At 45.5% G+C, this 19,195-nt stretch overlaps 1 protein-coding gene and 1 pseudogene across 2 annotated transcripts in view; one reads left to right on the top strand and one right to left on the bottom strand.

Moving 5' to 3' along the window:
• Positions 1-14,527: 14,527 nt before the first annotated feature.
• Positions 14,528-15,020, bottom strand: LOC142437167 (small ribosomal subunit protein eS25 pseudogene; annotated as a pseudogene).
• A 1,242-nt stretch (positions 15,021-16,262) lies between these two features.
• PCP4L1 (Purkinje cell protein 4 like 1) overlaps positions 16,263-19,195 on the top strand; it is a 30,641-nt gene continuing 27,708 nt past the window's right edge. For both annotated transcript variants that reach the window (XM_075540451.1, XM_075540452.1), the window contains exon 1: positions 16,263-16,487. In XM_075540451.1, coding sequence (XP_075396566.1) covers positions 16,479-16,487 — 9 coding nt within the window. In that variant the 5' untranslated portion in view covers positions 16,263-16,478. The remainder of the gene's footprint in view (positions 16,488-19,195) is intronic.

Consider the following 19,195-nt stretch of genomic DNA (forward strand, 5'->3'; position numbering starts at 1 on the left):
CAATTGTACGGCAATAATAAGTAAAGATTATAGTAAAGTCATGGAGAAATGGGAGAGAGTCAAATAAAGAAGTCAGATAGATTTCACGGTAGCATGCTCACCTCCAGGATGGCCATGATCTTACCAGCCAAGTCTTCACACAGCATGGGCCCACGGCAGTGGGGAGAGCGCAGGAAGCAGAGTGAGAGCTTGCTAACCAAGGGTCATCTTTTTCTTTAGGGGGTGTGATTGCACATGTCACAGAAAGGGGCTGTACAATAAGTAATACAAGCAACAGGAGGGGCATATATAATGGGCATACGCGTAACAGGAAGGGGATGAGCTATGGGTGTACACATGATAGAAAGGGGAGGGGCTGGGGTATACATGTGACAAGAAAGTTGGGACCCTAGATTCATGGTGTCCTAACCTTGGTCACCCTTGAGTGGGCTTGACCGCCCTGGGCTCTCTTTCAGGGAAACAATTTATCAGAAAGGAGTGGGCCCTACTTATTGTGGAATAAACAATGGTGTCTGCTTGCTCTGGATGGCTGATAACCCTTAGAGAGAATAACACCTGACCGACTTCCTTGACCCCCAAGTGTATTCATTAACCACGTGTAGCAAGCAGCTAAGTTAGGCATATATTTGGGAGAGACAACTTGGGAGAAATCTTTGTTTCCCACACCCCTCCCAATGGAGATTTCCCCCCCTTTTTTGGGGGGTGGCGGTACCTACTCATATATCACCATTAAGTACTAATTAAGGGTCTAGGCTGGTGGGGAGATACTCTGGTCCTGGGCTGCTCTTTCACCAAGTATCCAAAGATGACCTTGAGTTATGTTCTTCTTAGAATAATCCACCTTGTAGTTCAATGACATCTCTCTGAGCCTGCTCTTCTGCGTATAGAAATGGTGCCCCAGCCTCAGGGTTTGTAGAAACTGGAATCTGCTGCAGGATGCTCCTGGCATCCACGATGAACAGGCTTTATGGGTTAATTGAGGGCCTTCCAACATTCCAGGCCAAGATAGAAAAAAAATGCCTCTTGCTTGTGGTTTCCTGAGTTCAAGTCTCTGAACTTCAGTTTTCTCATTAGAAATGAAATATTAGCAATACCCATGATAGCATAGTGGGTCAGGCATTGGGTTGCTAACCAAAAGATGGGCATTTCAAATCCACCAACTACTCTATGGCAGAAAGATGAGGCAATACGCTTACATAAAGGTTTATAGCCTCTTAAATGTAGGTAACAGTTCTACTCTGTTCTGTAGGGCTCTGTATGAGTCAGTACCACTTGATGGCAATGGGGTTGGTTTATTGTGAAGATTAAATAAAGTAATACATGTAACATTCCTTATTACAGTGCTGGATACGAGGACGGTAATTGATGCATGTTTATTCTTATATCCTTTTTCTTGTCTTCCCACCCACCGTTACTCTTTCCCAGATGCCAAGCCAGAAGTTGGGAGTTACCTAGCCTTCTTTCTCTCCCTCAAATAATGAGCAGATATCTGACCGCCCTTCCTATCTCCCCACTTCCACATGCCCCCCACCTCTTAGCTAAGTTCAGGCCCTCGTCATGGTACTCTGATTACAGCCATAGTCTAGTCAATTATTTTTCCTATTCCTAGCCTGATCTCCTTCCAGCTCATCTTCCATTCTGTTGCTATTTCTAAAATGCAAATTTGATCATGTCTCTCTCCTGCTTAAAATTCGTCATTTGCTTCCCATCGCCTTCAGGATAAAATCCAATCTCTTTAGTATGTCACACAAAGTACTTTGTGTTCTAGCCCCTGCTTATCACCCTGGCCTCATCTATTTCAACCCAATTCCCTTTCCCCACCTAACACATCACACTGTAGCTGTAGATGTGCTTAAGCCTTTAAAGTTCCCTGAACGAGCTGTGCTCATTCATCTCTGAACTATGGACCTTATTGTTCTGCCTGGTTGGAATTGCCACTACCGCCTCCCTCCCCATCCCCCATCCCCCCTCACTGCCAACACACACACACATACACACACACACACACACACACACACACTCTGCTGCCCTTGATCCTTGTGGCTCTTGGGGCTGCAGATCACCTTTGGGAGCCTGTGAGTTAGAGTGGCACCTCTGTGCACACCTTTGTCACAGCATGTATCGCCTCACAAAGCAATTGTCTGTTTCTTTCTGAATCTGTCAATCAGCTATGACTGGTGGAAGTTAAGGAATGCGTCTTTTATTTTCGGAACCTTGGAGTCTTGTGTATATATTCTAGGCATGTGCAATACCTGTTTCTTTAATTAAATAAGGTCTGATTCCCAAAGCATGCGCTTTCTTTCTATGGCATCGTTTGCTGTTTATTAACTGTGAATTCATTCATTCAGCAGATAGTTAATGGGGAGCTACTTTGTGCCAGACCTTTGCTAGCACTGTATGTTCTATGATATCATCTGGATACATTCCAGTGTCCCTTTTAGCTGCTGATTGTCATTGCTGACTACCCTATGCGATGTCCTGATTCTCTGTCAGGATTCCCTTTGGCTTGTTTTGTTTGTTTTTTAATTTAAATCATTTTATTGGGGATTCATACAGCTCTTATCACAATCCATCCATCCATCCATTGTGTCAAGCACATTTGTACATATGCTGCCATCATCATTTTCTTTCTTTCTTTTTTTTTTTTTTTGCCATCATCATTTTCAAAACATTTTCTTTCTACTTGATTCCTTGGTATCAGCTCATTTCCCCCCATCCTCTACCTTCCCTCCCTCATGAACCCTTGATAATTTATAAATGACCATTCCCTTTGGTTAATTTCTGACTCCTTTCTCACTTCTGAACCATCACTACCTGCTGTTCCTAACAGCCATATTTGCATTTGACATCTGGCCAACCTGACTCAGGTTGGTAATGCCAACTTTCCAGTCTGGGCCTGCTCTATCCTGTTTGACCCCCTGGGGCTTGCCACACTATCTTTTTTAATACAAAGGGTTCAGGCTACCTCCTTTCCTTTGAACTTTATACTCTGATTTTAATTCTTTTTCTCTAGATCCACCAGTGATCTTCTGTGGGCCAATTCAAAGGCTTTTCTTTTGTGTTTCTCCTGGTAAAGCTTCCTACTGCTTTTGACCCCCTGACAACCACATGTTTTAAAACTCAGTTTGCCCCTAGCCTCTATGATGTTGCACATTCCTGGTTTTATATATATATGTACATATATATAAATTCGTACATCTCTAATCACAATCCATATATCCATCCATTGTGTCAAACATTGAGGTAGTTAGTTTATTGTGCCAAGCTGGCTGATAAACACATGTGGGGTTAATTGAAGGGCAGAGGGATAAATGGCTCCATGAACCTCGCCTTTCTAGTTCTCGGGTCTCTTGCTTTGTGATGGTCTGACCAGGGTGCAGCTGCCTTAGCCAGTTCCCTGCTTCAGCTGGCAAGACTCACTTTCTGCAAGACATCCCCAAGGAGAAGCCACATAGACTTATACTCCGATGCAGCCCTGGGTGCTGGAGCAGCCATGTGGAGACCCCTGCAAGCGTTGAGATGCTTACACGTTCACTGACTCGGCTTTATCTTTAAAGTGACTCCGATTTGTTCCTTTAAAGTATCCAGACCAACACAAACATATTTGTACATATGTTGCCATCATCATTTTCAAAGCATTTTCTTTCTACTAAAGTCCTTGGTATCAGTTCCTCATTTTCCCCCTCTCCCACCCTCTCTCCTTTACAAACCCTTGATATTTTATAATTTCTTTTTCATGTCTTACACTGACCATTGTCTCCCTTCACCACTTTTCTGTTGTCCATTCCCCCTAGGAAGGGGTTATATGTAGATCATTGTGATTGGTTACCCCATTTATATTTCTAATAGCTCAATTTTCCTTTTCTTGTGGGAGCCTCGTTTTCTTCTAAGTCCATTGGTGAAGAAAAACTGAATTTTTGTTATTATTTTGTTTTGTTTTTCTTCAAGATTCAAGCTCATCATCTTACTTTTCTTCTTTGGTGTCCCTTCCTGTGTTAGTCTGGATACATTAAAGAAACAAATCCACAGAAACTCATGTATAAGAAAGAGTTTTTATATAAAGGGTAAGTGCGCATTAAGAAAACATCCCAACCCAGTGCTGCCCAAGTCCACAAGTTCAGCATTAACCCATTAACCCTTATGTCTAACACCAATCCACAAAGTCCTCCTCCATCTCACAAAACACACACTATGATGCCGACTGCAGGAGAAAAGCCGAATCAGTGAGCATGTAAGCGTCTCAGCACTGGCAGGGGGCTCCACACGGCTGCTCCAGCACCTAGGGCTGCATCAGGTAGGTCCATCTGGCTTCTCCTCGGGGATGTCTTACAGAAAGTGAGTCTTGCCAGCTGAAGCAGGGAACTGGCTAAGGCACCTGCATCCTGGTCAGACCATCACAAACCAAGAGACCCGAGAACTAGAAAGGCGAGCTTCATGGAACCATTTATCTCCCCGCCCTTTAATTAACCCCACATGTGTTTATTGGCCAAGTTGGCACAATAAACTAACTCACTCCCTAATAGCTTAGCTATTCACAGGATTTTTGGTAAAAATTAAAGACAGCAAACATTTTAACACCATAGTTTACAGAGCACTTGTGGTAGTTACATGATTTCACTTTATCTTAGCCAAAAGGCCAAGAAGTGATTGGTAGTTACATAATTTCATGTCAACTTGAAGATATATAATAATGTAGGGATGGTATTCAACCTGTCAATCAGGTCACAGCCTGATGTGACTCCTTGTGAGTCTGGCCCTCTCATAAGGAGGGTTCTGGGAACCTCCCCCTCTCTTTCTGACTTTACCTTCCTGTTGGCCAGCCATGCTGGGACCTGCCAGAGCCCAGGAGACCACCAGAGGATCCACGGGACTTTGCATCCACCAGCCTGTGATCTTCCTGCATTCAGCATCATTATATGTGGCTGTGTGAGTCTGAAGAGGGACTTATGGACTAGTATCAGACTTAGGGACTTGAGTTGGACTGGGCTGGGATGTTTCTTTGATATACAATTACTTCTTGATATAAAGCTCTTTCTTTTTCTTTCTTTCTTACACATATGAGTGTCAATGGATTTCTTTCTCTAGTTAACACAGGTTAGCATAGCACCTTTATATACCTTATTTCATTTAACCACATCTCAGTATGTGATTTCTCCGAAATCTATCATTTTAGTTCTGCAAGATCTTGCTAATTTAACAGTCCCTTCTAATGCCTGTTCAGATTAAATCTAATTCTATTTCATTCTCTAAACTTCCACTGCACCTGCCCAGATGTCAGTCATTGCACCCATATCAATATTGCACCTTTCCATGCATACCATTATCTCTCCTACTAGACTGTAAACTCTATGCTGCATGAGTCTTTCTATGCCAACATTCAGGACAGGTACTGGCCATACCGGTCAGCTGATTTAAATGGAATAGAAAATGGTGCAACCTCATGGAATAAGGAAGACTACAGAAGAATTGATGCACTTGAATTATGCAATATTGAAGGTACCACAGACTGCCAGAAGAACACTAGTTTGTCGCGGGGAGTATTCAGTCAGAATGCTCTTTAGAAGTGCAGGTAGTGTACTCAGGGCCTGTTATTAGCAGAGACCAGTTCCTGGGGCAGACATGTGTGGTAAAGTAGTGGATCGGCAAAAGAGATGAAGACATCAAGGAGACAGAATGACACTGTGGTTCTAACCCTGGGCTTCAACAAAACAATTGTGAGGATGGTTGTGAGGACCAGGCAGTGTTGCATTCTGTTGTGCATGGGGTGCTATAATTGGGAACTAACTGGATGGCACCTAGTATTGCAACAGCAGTAATAACAAAAATGTACAGGTGGTTACGTGCAGGGAGAGGAGGGTCCCCAACAAATCATCACAGGTGCGGTAGGTGCAATTGTACAGTGATAATAAGTAAAGATTATAGTAAAGTCATAGACAGCATGAGAGGTAGAGGAGAGATTGGAATAATGGAGTCAGACACATTTCATGGTAGCATCCTCACTTCCTGGATAGCCATGATCTTACCAGCCAGGTCCGTGCACAGTGTGAGCTGATGCTAGGTGGGGCAGCGACCAGGCAGGTTGCTCGAGGACCCAGCAGGAGGCTGGAGAACCTGTTAATTGCTAACCAGGGTTATATCTACTTAGGAGGGCGTGATTACAGGTAACCACATGTCACAGGAAGGGGCAGAACAATAGGCATGCACATTACAGGAAGGGGATGTACAATGGGCATAGGCGTAACAGGAAGGGGATGAGCTAGGGCTCTATACATGATAGGGAGGGGAGAAACTAGAGGTATACATTTGACAAGAAGGGCGGACCCTAGATTCATGATGGCTGCCTAACCTTGGTCACCCTGGGTGGGCTTGACCTCTCTGGGGTTTCCTACAAAGAAACAGACAACTACTATCCTTATCAGAAGGGAGTGGGTCCTACTTGTTGTGGGATAAACAGTGGTGTCTGCTTGGACCACATGGCTGATAACCCTTAGGGAGAATAACCCCTGATCTACTTCTGATGACCTCCAAGTGTATAGTCATTTGCAAGCAGCTTAGTTTGGCATAAATTTGGGTGAGACAACTTGGGAGAAATCCTTCTGCTTCCCACAGTTATGTAGGTAAAAGTATGTGCCTATATGTCTATAGAAAGGCATATGTGAGTGCACTGCGTGTAGGTATGGGTGTTATCTCTAAGAAACAAACAAAAACACACACACACACAAAACCCACACACCCCACATTGCCTAAACTCATGATGACATGGTACAGACATAGAATTGCCTCACCAGTTTCCAAGGCTGTTGATCCTTACAGAAACAGACTCCCCTATTGTGGGAAGCTAACGCTGAGGGAAATATGACTAGGACTATATTCCCTACCTTGTAACAGATGGAATCTGGAAAGCTGGTATTCCACAGTAGAAAAGCCACCACTTTGGTAAACTGGGAGATAAAGTCCAACTACATTATCCTGCCTTAAATCGCATTCCCACAGATTCTTCCCACCAACAGCTATGCTGCCTTAAAGTGTGTACTATCTCCCTATAGAAGCAGGCATTCTTGTTATCTGTTCCCATCACAGCACCCATCCCCCTCATGCCTTCCTTCCCCCAATGCAGATATTGGGTTTCCTCACTTGTGAGCTCAGGGACCTTACTGTGGTTACCACCCACATTGTGATGTATGAACTACTGATTATGCATGTCTTATGGCTACCTATAAATATCCCAAGACAGTAAAGAGTCTCTCTCTTTCTGTGCAGACCAGGCTGCTGAGATCATGGCCGTCCCTGAGGTGAGCATGCTACCATAAAATATCTGTCTCCTTTATTTTATTCTCTCTCCTATCTTCTATGACTTTATTATGATCTTTATATATTATAACCTTACAATTGCACCCACGGACCCCTCGGCTGTTAGATTTACTCTGAAACCATATATCTTTCCAGCGGCATCACCAACTTTTAGTTAAGAGCTGAGTGACTTAACCAGGGCACCACCAGGGCTCCTGCGATCTCTATAAACTAAAGAAAGAAGAAGGTGAAAAACCTCTAAACCACTGTCACCAAGTAGATTCCAACAGGAGTGTTGTGATCCAATACAGGGTTTCCAAAACGGTACATCTTTTTTTTTATTGTAAATATATATTTGTTATTAAAAGATTATTTTATCGGGGGCTCTTACAACTCTTATAACAATCCATACATCAATTGTATCAAGCATAGTTGTACATCTGTTGCCATCAGTATTTTCTAAACATTTACTTTCTATTGAGCCCTTGGTATCAGTTTAATTGTAAATCTGTATGGAAGCAAACAACCTCATTTTTTCTACCACGGAGCAGCTGGTGGGTTGAAACCTCTGTCTTTGCAATTAGCAGTCCAGTGCCTGACCTACAGGGCTCATGCAAATACATGGTTGAGTGCTGCATGTAATTCCATAGACACAATAAAGCACATAGAGGATACACAGACTTCCTAGGCATATCCAAAAAAAGTATGTGGAATTGGTTTATTGGATTAAAGAGCTTAGGACCATAGTTTCATGGGATAACTTAGTCAATTATTATAGTTCATAGCTAGTTTGGTGAGCAGCTCCTGGGGGCTACAGAGCTTGCAAGCGGTCATCTAAGGTGTAAATATTAATCTTTACTTACCAACATTACAAGAGGCAGAAGGAGACCAAAGTTTCAAGGAAGAAACGGGTGCACAACACTAACAGCTCACAGGAGCCATGGCCTCTTGTAACAGAGAACAGAGGGTGCCTAGCTGCCACAACTGACAGTCTGACCAAGGACACAATAGACAGTCCCATTTAGGATGGGAGAAAAATGTAGAATAAAACCCAAATTTGCCAACAATGAGAATAGAGATACCAGGAGGATAAGGGGAAGGTGAGGGGAAAAGGGATCAATCAGAAGGATCCGCATATAACCCCCTCCCAGGGGGACAAACAACAGAATATTGGGTGAAGGGTGACAGGATGATGTAAGATATAAAAATAATAATCTATAACTTATCAAGGCTTCATGAGGAAGGGAGGGCAGGGAAGGGAGAGGGCAAAATGAGTTGGTACATGGGCTCAAGTAGAACGAGAATGCATGGCAACATGTGCAAAGATGCTTGACACAGTGGATGAATGTATGGATTATGATAAGAGATGTAAGAGCCCCAAATAAAATTATTTAATAATAAAAAACCCCTCAAATTCATTTTAAAAAGAGCCCAGGTTTACTACACTAATAGATGCTGATAGGACCCCAAGACTATCATCCTAAAATATGCTTTGAATCTAGAATTGATACTATTTCCTAAGGTCACCTTTCAGTCAAACAATTGATTGGGTTATAAAATAAACAATAAAACCTATGAGTAGTATGTCCCTTAAACAATTCACTACTGGGGGTAGGAGGAAAAAAGGAGCTGATGCCAAGGGCTCAAGTAGAAAGAAAATGTTTTGAAAATGATGATGGCAACATATGTACAATTGTGCTTGACACCATGGATGGATGGATTGTTATAAGAGCTGTAAGAACCCCCAACAAAATGATTTATAAAAAGAAAACAATTAACTACATGCGAGTAAATGCTCCACAGTGACTGAAAAGCAAAGATGTGATGGCAAGGAGGGGAAGAGGAGCCAGATCCAAGGGAACAGAACAAAGGACATTGTAAAGAGACTGGTGACACATCGTGAAAATTGTCGCCAATGTCACAGAACAATTTGTTGAAGTTAAATGAGAACCTCATTGACCATGTAAGCATTCACTCCAAAAAACAATAAAATGCTGTAAAAGGTAAAAAAAAGTTAAGCATAGAATCAACATATGACATAGTAATTCTTCTCCTAGCTATATATCCCAAAGACTCAAAACCAGGGACTCAAACAGACTCTTGAATGTCGATGTTCATTGCACCATTACTCCCAATAGCCAACAAGTGGAAACACCCAACACATGAATGGATAACCAAAATGTTCATATACACATAATGGACTATTACTTAATTATAAGGAGCTATGAAGTTCTGATACATGCTACTACATTAATAACCTTTAAAAATTGTGGTAAGTAAAATAAGCCAGACTAAATGGCGTACAGGAGCCCTGGTAGCATGGTGGTTTAAGCAAAGGCTTGTTAACCACAAGGCCAGTGGATTAAAGCCATCAACCATCGAAGAAACATGCAGGAGAAAGATGAGGCTGTTTGCTCCCCTACAGGTTGACGGTCTCATTAAAAAAAAAAAAAGATTTACAGTCTCAGAAACCCTACAAAGTAGTTCAACTCCATTCTGCCCCAGTGGGTCTCTATGAGTCAGAATTACTTCGATGGCTGTAGCCTTTGCAACGGCCTCATATTACATGATTCCGCTTATATGAAAAATCTAGAATAAGTAACAGCATAGAGAAAGAAAATGGATTAACTAGGGACTTGAAGGAGAGGAGAATGGGGGAATTTGTGTATTATAGATAAAGAGAAGTAGTAAAAAGTACACATTGTGCATGCAATTGATGTTATTGGACTGTACATTTAAAAATGACCAAATGGCAAATTTTATGCTACATATATTTGGCCACAGTAAAATAAAACACGTTTGAATCCAATGAACGATTGAATAATATATTTAATTTCTCAGGACAAAATGCCAAGAGTTACTTTGAATTAAATATCTTTATTCACCATGTCTTACTGTTTCCTTATTTATTTTTAAATAATTTTATTGGAGGCTCATACAGCTCTTATCACAACCTATATATGCATCCATTATGACAAGCACATTTGTATATATATTGCCATCATCATTTTATTTTTATTTGAGCCCTTAGCATCAGCTCCTCATTTTCCCCTCTGTCCCCCACCCTCCCTCATGAATCCTAGATAATTTATAAATCATTATTTTTTCATGTCTTATATTGAATGATGTCTCCCTTCACCCACTTTTCTGTTGTCTGTCCCCCTGGGAGGGGGTTATATGTAGATCATTGTGATCAGTTCCCCTTTCCTCCCCCCACTTTCCCCTTCCCCTCCTGGTATTGCTGTTCTCATTATTGGTCCTGAGGGGTTTATCTGTCCTGGATTCCCTGTGTTTCCAGCTCTTATCTGTACCCATGTACATGCTCTGGTCTAGCCAGATTTGTAAGGTAGAATTGGGGTCATGATAGTGGAGGGAAGGAAGCATTAAAGAACTAGAGGAAAGTTGTATGTTTCATTGGTGCTATAGTGTACCTGGTCCAATTGTCTGAAGATGGTCTTTGGGTCTCTACTCTGCACTCCCCCTCATTCACATTGCCATGATATTTTGTTCTGGGTGTTTGATGCCTAATACCTGATCCTATTGACATCTCATGATCACACAGGCTGGTGTGCTTCTCCCATGTGGGCTGTGTTGCTTGCTTCTCCGACATCTCCCTTCACCCACTTTTCTGTTGTTCATCCCCCAGGGAGGAGGTTATATGTCGATCTTGTAATCGGTTCCCCCTTTCTACCCCACTATCCCTCCACCCTCTCGGCATCACCACTCTCACCACTACTCCTGAAGGGATCATCTGTCCTGGATTCCCCGTGTTTCCAATTCCTATCTGTACCAATGTAGATCCTCTGGTCTAGCCATATTTGTAAGGTAGAATTGGGATCATGATAGTGGGGGGAAGAAGCATTTAAGAACAAGAGGAAAGTTGTATGTTTCATCGTTGCTACACTGCACCCTGACTGGCTCCTCTCCTCCCTGAAACCCTTCTATCAGGGGGTGTCCAGTTGCACCAGATGGCCCAGATGGGCTTTGGGTCTCCCCTCTGCACTCATTCTCATTTATAATGATATGATTTTTTTTGTTCTTTGATGCCTGATACCTCATCCCTTCTATACCTCATGATCCCACAGGCTGGTGTGCTCCTTCCATGTGGGCTTTGTTGCTTCTCAGCTAGATGGCCGCTTGTTTATCTTCAAACCTTTAAGACCCCAGATGCTCTATCTTTTGATAGTTGTGCACCATCAGCTTTCTTTAGCACATTTGCTTATGCTTATGTTTGTCTTCATTGATCATATCAGTAAGGTGGACACCCACTGATATGATTTTTTGTTCTTTGATACCGGATACCTGGTCCCTTCTACATCTCATGGTCATACAGACTGGTGTGCTTCTTCCAAGTGGGCTTTGTTGCTTCTGAGCTCCATGGTTGCTTGTTTACTGCAAGCCTTTAAGGCCCCAGACGCTGTATCTTTTGTCCCAACTTTAAATTCCTTATTTTGTGTCAGAGTATACCAGCCCCTAACACATCTTCACAGGTCTGGTAGGTACAATTATACAGCGATAATAAGTAAAAATTATAGTAAAATAATAGCATGAGAGATAGAAGAGAGATTGAAATAATGGAGTCAGACACATTTCATGGTAGCATGCTCACCTCAGTCTCACTTGGTGGTGTATGTGGAGAAAGAGAGAGATCTTTACTGCTAACCAAGGCTTTTATATTCTCTGGGGACATTCAAATCTCCTAACTGCAGGTGAGGACATATGTCACAGGAAAGGGTTGTGCTATAGGTAATACAGTAATGGGAAGGGATTGATCTAGGGGTTCATGTGCTATTGGAAGAGGAGGGAATAAGGGTGTACATGTGACAAGATGGGCAGACTCTAGATTCATGATGGCAGCCTGACTTTGGATGTCACTGAGCAGGTTTGACCTGTTCTTTGGCTCTCTATAGAAACCATTGTCAGTAGGGTGTAAACCCCACCTACAGGGACCAAACTGATGGCCACAAGCCTTTATGGAGAAGTAGCCCACTGTCTTTAACAGCAAGGAGTGGGCCTTACTTGTGGTGGGACCAGACAGTAGTCTGGCAACTGATTGCCTTCAGGGAAGTAACTCGACAATCATTTACCATTAGCTGCAAGCAGTGTCCTAAGTCTAACACATATTTGGGGAGATGACTTGGGGAGAAATCTTTCTGTTTCCCACAGTTTTGCTATCCAAGACTTTCACACATCTCCTACAACTTCCTGATCATAAACCCAAGTCCTCTTCATTATTCTGGTGTTACCATCCACATACCAGAGATTCATATCTTTTCTTCCTTCAACCACGTGTCTGAACTCTACCCTCCCCTTAAGACCCAGCTCAAACCCACTTCCCTTTGGCAGTGGCTGACTCTTTTGGTCCTGGCTGCTGTCTCTTCTTTAAGCTATTTCTGTTTACTATCTGTTTACTGCTGCAGTATGTGTAAGTATTTAGCTATGTATGACAGGAGTTGGCAAACTACAGGCTGTAAGTCAGATCTGGTGTGTTTTCTTGCCTGTCCTATGAGCCAGGAATGATTTTTACATTAATATTTTAAAAAGGAGAGTGCTTTGTGGATTGTGGCAAAAGTGGTGTGGTGGCAGCATCTGACCCCTTTGTCTAATTTCACAAGTGTACAGGAGGATCAAGACCAGCAGCTCGAGGATGATTCATGTGATAGTGATCCGATAAATCTCCATCCTCCACCTTGTTTCCCAGTTCTGACACTTGCCATTCCTGTCACAGCGCTGTCTACTTTTCTATTGGGTTTGGAGGCTATCAGCACAAAGGACCTGCTCCCCTCCTGGCTGTTCTTTTATGGTGGTATCGAAGTCCTCTCTCTGCTCTGGAATTGGCCTAGTGGGGGTAACAAAATTGACAAATACACTCCTTAGGATTCCATACACCTATTTGCGTGGTTCCACCCCCACAAGTGTTCCATGCACTTTATTTACATTATTAGCAGGCTGTCAAATCCCTTTGGTATACCACAAATACCTATTTGCATAGCTCCATCCAATTATTCTGCCACAAAACCACGGTGTGAAAAAAACGAATAAAAAAGTAACCCATCCCACTGTACTTGTGAAAATTATATGAAGTTCAAACATCATTGTCCACAAATAATGTGTCACTAGAGTTTATTCAAGCTTATAGAAGCTCAAGGTAGAATGCCAGAGTTGAGTAGCTGGCATGGCCAGCTGGCATGACAGTCTGCGTGGCCTACGATGGCTAACATGTTTACTGCCTGCCGATTACAAGCTCTCTGACCCCTGGACCTATGATCTTGAATGGTCCTTGATATAATCTTTGTATACCTCCTTAAGAACTTTTCCCAGTCCTGCTTTATGAAAGAAACTCTTTTCCGTGCTAAATAGCTGCTCATTAGAAAGGTGGGGGAAGCCAGAGGAGTAAGCTGCATAGTGAGTAGGAGCTAGCCTAGTTAGAAATGTAGTCACTTAGGCAACCAGGTTCCCATTGGAAAGTGAGAGTCAGAGGCTCTCAGGTGAGTGGGAAAATAGGTAATCACTTTTTCCATCTTCTCTGTTTCTGACCTGGAGGAGGGCAGGTGAAAGCACAGAGGATGTAGCTAGAAGACTGAGATCTTACCTGAATCTGGCTCGTGATAAGAGATCAGAGGTTGCTGACTGAGAGAGGCTCGGCTATTAATAACCGAGTTATAACAGGCCATGAAAGAAGCCATCAAAAGAGTGTAATAGCGAAAGCTGAAAGTGTTTGGCCTTGGCTGACTGAAGCTCTAAGTAGGCTGAGAGGTTTTAAAATGCCAAAGCTATCACAGGGAACTTAAAAGATTGCCTTAGTGTCGAAATGAAGCTAGATGTTTAGAGAAGCAGGCACAGCCACTGAAGTGCTCCGAAAGTTCATCATATTTAGCTAGGTGTTCTATTTCTTTGCAATTTATCCTAATCATTTTTCTCCTTAAAAGAATTCAATATCTGGTAAAGTTTCATCCTATTGAAAAATATTCTAGATTGGGTTGTGGCTTTTAGATCTGCTTTTACACCCTGGTGAAGTCCACTTGGTTGGTTTTGGACTTAAAATATGATCCACCAAATGGTGAGTTACAACCTGAATAGCATTTTTTTTTTTGGGTGGGGAGCAAGCTAGATTCTCAGAGATAGGTTGCGTATTGAAGCCTTTGTCAGTAGTGGGTACCCTGGTGGTTGTAGTGGGTTGTGATCTGCAGTTTGAAATTAGAACCCCCAGGAGTCACCAAGTCATCATCATCGTGGGTTTTTTTTTTTTTGAGCTAATAAAATTTTATTGTTCAAAATGTACAGTTGGTTGGACCTGCTCACGCATCTTCACCGGCTGCTGGGGCGTCTCCACCCTTGGTGTTCCTGGTGTCAATGACTTGAGCTCTGGGCTTGGAAACCAGCTTGATAAGTCCTTTACTCAGCAGCTCCTGGAGGGCGGCCCTGGCCAGGGAACCGCGAATCTTCAGTCTCTCTGAGACGACAGCGGGGGTGATCAGCTTATAGTTGGGAACTTCTTTACAGAGCTTGTCATAGGTGGCTTTGTCAAACAAGACCAGGTTATTGAGCTTGTCCCGAACTTTGCCTTTGGACCACTTCTTCTTTTTGGCCTTGCCCCCAGACTTGTTCACTGGGTCTTTGTCCTTCTTGGCCGACTTCCCGGCATCCTTCTTCTTCTTGCCGTTCATGGGCGGCATCACGAAGTTCGAGAGCAGCTACCACCGCGGCAGCCTCGTTAAGATGTCGGACAAAAAGGACCGTGGTTTGTTTTTTATGTTAGTAGTGACAGGATGGGCACTGGTGGTGCTGTCCTATCAGCGCTGAACTACTCACCAGCCAGGTGGGAGATTCCAGCCCCCCAGCACTCTGTGAGAGAAAGGCAAGACTTTCTGTGAGAGTAAAGATGAGATGGGCTGCTTCTGGGAAGATTTCGGTTTGGAAAACCCGATATAGGGTCATTATGAATCAGAATCTGCTTGATGGCCGTGGGTTGATAGATGGAAGGCCCTGCGCTTGTTGTTTTATTTTTGTTTGTTTTTCGTGGCTTCACAGCCATGCCTGCCACAGGTTGGAGTTCCAAAATAACTTTTGGAGGGAACTCACTACTGTTCTTAATAAGAAGTACTCAGGTGTATGCTGAGGGGCCACTACTATTGGAGGCCTTTTTGCAGTGTGTGTGTGTAGGCTGTGTGTGTGTGTGTGTGTGTGTGTGTGTGTGTGTGTAGGCTTTGGCACAAGGAATCCTGGTGGCATAGTGGTTACTGTTTGTGCTAAATACTGAAAGCTTGGAAGTTCGAAACTACCAGCCACTCCTCGGGATACAGACCCGGTTTTCTACTCCAGTAACAGTCTCAGAAATTCACAGGATCTGCTCTGCCTTGTCCTGTAGGGTCGCCATGAATCAGAATTGCCTCGATGACACTGAAAGTAAAGAACTTGACAAATTCTAAAATGTCTTCCAACTCCTGCGATGTGTGATCTTACTTGACAATGCCCTAGGTGGTTTTCCCTTCTGCGGAACACCACCCACTTGCTCCAGTTCTGTCCGCGCGCTGGTCTTTTATCCAGATGGCCGGCCTGGTACTGTGTCGGTTGGTCTGCCACATCTCTGGGTTCTGCTCATTTCAACCCCCTGCTTCCTGTCCTTGAACCCTGCTGAATTCCTTCCAGGTTTTCTTTTTTTTCTCTTTCTCAAACTCCCACAGCGCTTCTCCCCTCTTCTCTCGGTGGTGCAGTAACCCTTTCCCTCCCTCCTCCGTCGCTCCCCCCACTTCGTTTTCCGTGCTCTCATCCCCCGACGGCCTCCCCCTCCTTCGCGCTCTCCGCCAGCCCTACCCTAGTTTGGAAATGCTGCAAACCTCTGAACGCCCCACGATTGGACGCCGCCGCCTGTCAATCTTCGGCCAGAGGATCTCCTATTGGTCAGAGTGAAGGAGGGTTGGGGAGCTGACTATAAAAGGTGGGGCCGGCGGAGGCGCGCGGAGCGGCTTTGACAGGACGAGATCCGAAGGAGACTCGTAGCGGGGAGCCGGGCGCTCGGAGCCGGGTGCTGACCAGGGAGCCACGGTTCTCCGCGCCAGTCCCCTGCGCCTAGTCAGCCGGGTGCCCTGCCTCAGAGGTCGGCAGCTGGTGGCGGTCGCCTTGCGCCCCGAGGACCCCTCGCCTCACCTGCGCGTGCCGCGCCCCGCGCGCCCCGTCCGGCCGCCGCGATGAGCGAGGTGAGCGGCGCGCCGGCCCCCGGGCTCCGGCGAGAGGCTGCGGCCGGGAGGAGGCCACGGCCGGGGTCCCCGAGAAGTCAGGGAGGCAGCCTCGGGGAACCCCCGATCAGTCCCATCGCCCAGCTGGCACCCTCCGAGCTGGGTGCTGTGAAGTCCCCCGACTGTGGTCGGTGCGCCTTTGGGGTGGCGAATCGGGCGGGGATGGGGAGGACTGGAGAAGGGGCTGAGCCCTCCCTCAGATGCTGCCCTCCGCTTGGGCCCCCCCTGCCGGGGTCGGGCTACCCTCATCCCCTCACGTCTCAAGAAACCCGTCTTTGCTCACTTCCCTCCTGTAGCACCCAAGCGGGACCCGTCCCACCCACACCTCTGCGGTGGACACCTTGCCTCCTTTAGGAAGGTGCATCCTCTCCGCTCGCTCCGCCTGGGATTGGCCAAGGGGATCTTCAAGAGCAGACCTCCCTCCACAGGGCTTGTCCCCACTGCCTTTCCTTCGATTCCGACTCAGAGCGACCTTATACTCTATATAGGATTTCCCGGTGGTGTGTCTTTACGGGAGCAGGCAGCCTCATCTTTCTCCCGCGGAACCAACTGCTCGTGGGTTTGAACCGCCGACTCTGCAGTTAGGAGCCTAAGGCTTACCCAACAACGCCTGCAAGTGCTGCTACATCCTGGGTTTCCCTGCCGGCTCTGAGGTGCTGGTGGAAGTGAGACCTATTGGAGTAACTATTTTCAAAGAGCACGGTCCTGGCTTGGAGGGTCAGAAACTTGGAGAGAACTTTCTCATTGTCTGATGGTATGGGGTTTTAGGATATAAGATATCTAGAAGCAAGGTGAAGGTAGTCTGGGCAGGGTCACCGCAAGCTTGCTCTCTGCAACGCCTTTCCCTGTAAGCCAGGTCCTGCACACTGTGTTCCAGTCTGGGCGACATTCACTTTCTCCACAGCGCGCCAGACCCCAGCGCTGCTACTTGGATGCCATCCTCAGCACGTTTACACTAAGCCTTTCTGGGTGGCGATTTTTAAATCTGTAAAATGGAGATATTTCCATACCGGTTGTTCTAAAGGACAAAGGACAGTGCCTGGCAGAGAAGGCGCTCAATAGAGGAGGGGGCTTCAAAGAGGTCATGGAAAAATGGAATTTCCCCGCGAACCGTTTTTGAAGCTCTCTTGGTTCGATATGATAGTCTCTTTGTTGCTTGTCTTTTAGAGTATTACAGAAAAATCGCCCAAGCAATTGCAAGCGCGCCAGGAGGGTGACTGGAGGACCCTGGAGCCCAGAGCCCCATTTTAGAACCTTATCTAGGACTTAACTCTGCTGGCTCCTACTAAAAGCTGTCACCCAGGGAGGCAACCACTAGTGCCAACCACTAGTGCCAACCACTGTGTTGTCTTGGTTGCCATGTCCACTAGGTTTACCCTGGAAAATCCAGCCAGTCCGGGGGCTACAGACAACCAAAGTCATTTCCAGTCACTCAGCTAAATGGCGACTGTGAGGATGGCAGTCTTTCAGAAAGAAAAGAGGGGGAAAAAAGGTCAACTCTGTTCTCCCCTTGCTTCTTTTAGCCCCAACATGAGAACAGAGGTTTTCTTTGCCCTCCTTTCACTGAGGTCGAAGGTTCAACCCCCACGCCCTTCCCAGTGTTTCTAAATCGGAAAGTTGCAATTCAAACCAGCCCCTGGGAATTTGTGAGCTGAAGGCTATGCCAACATGAAATGGTGTGTTTAGCCTGTGCTTTGGAGGGAGCGTCTGGTCTCTCCATAGCACTCACTACTAAGGCAGGCACGGAGGGTGGTATTTGGTGGCATGATAAAGCTGTTTCACTGCCAGGGAAAACAGCCTGGTATTTGGGGTGGGGAGGGGGAGTCACATCTTGGGGGCCCCTTTGCCTCAGCCAGGGGCTTGGTGGAATGGTGAGAATAAGAGCCTTGGATGGGGACTAGCAGACTGTCAGCATGTACAGGGCTGCCCAGCCTCCCAGGCTGTCAGGGTGAACTGGTTCTAACTAGCAATTTAGCCGTCGAAGCGGCCTCCTCATAGGGTGCTGAGCCTGGCATCAGGGATGTGTATTTATAAAACCCAGAAGCAGGCACCTGGGTGCACACAGAGACCAGCTGTCTCTGAGCCAGATCCCCAGGGCGGGTATCTGCTTCCCTAGAGGCCACGATCCAGCCTGTTTTCTTCCTCTTACAAAAGTGATGATGAAAATCGGAAGTGTTGCCCAGAGTTCTGTAGCTCCAGGGAAGACTCAAACCGGCTTCATTCCGCTCAGCCCAGCCCCACGGGGGGGGGGAAAGTGCCCAGCCCAGGAAAGCCCTATGCACCCTGAATCTTATGTAAGCGTCACCTCCCCCACCTGCTTCAGAGAAACTGCAAGAAATTAAAAGAAACCTCGTGAAGAGGTTTCCTTTTTAACAGAGGAACAACAACAAAACTAGAGAGGAATCTCCAGACCTGTTCTGGTGGGGCTGCTGGGGCTTTGCCCTGCCTCTGTGGCTCCATGCTGCCACTCAGTACTGCAGCAGAGCATTGCCCTGTGAGTGTGCGCGTGCTCGCCCGCCTGTACAGAGGAGCTGCAGGGACTCGTCTCCAGCGAGTCTGCATTCACAACTGCAGGCAGGATTTGATTGCTATGGATCACAGCCTCTCTCTTAGAGTTTCCTAACTTTTCTGTTTCAGTGAAGAATGAGAATGCGCTGTGCATTCAGTCC

This window comes from Tenrec ecaudatus, chromosome 1, assembly GCF_050624435.1.
Source record: "Tenrec ecaudatus isolate mTenEca1 chromosome 1, mTenEca1.hap1, whole genome shotgun sequence".
NCBI classification, from domain to species: Eukaryota; Metazoa; Chordata; class Mammalia; order Afrosoricida; family Tenrecidae; genus Tenrec; species Tenrec ecaudatus.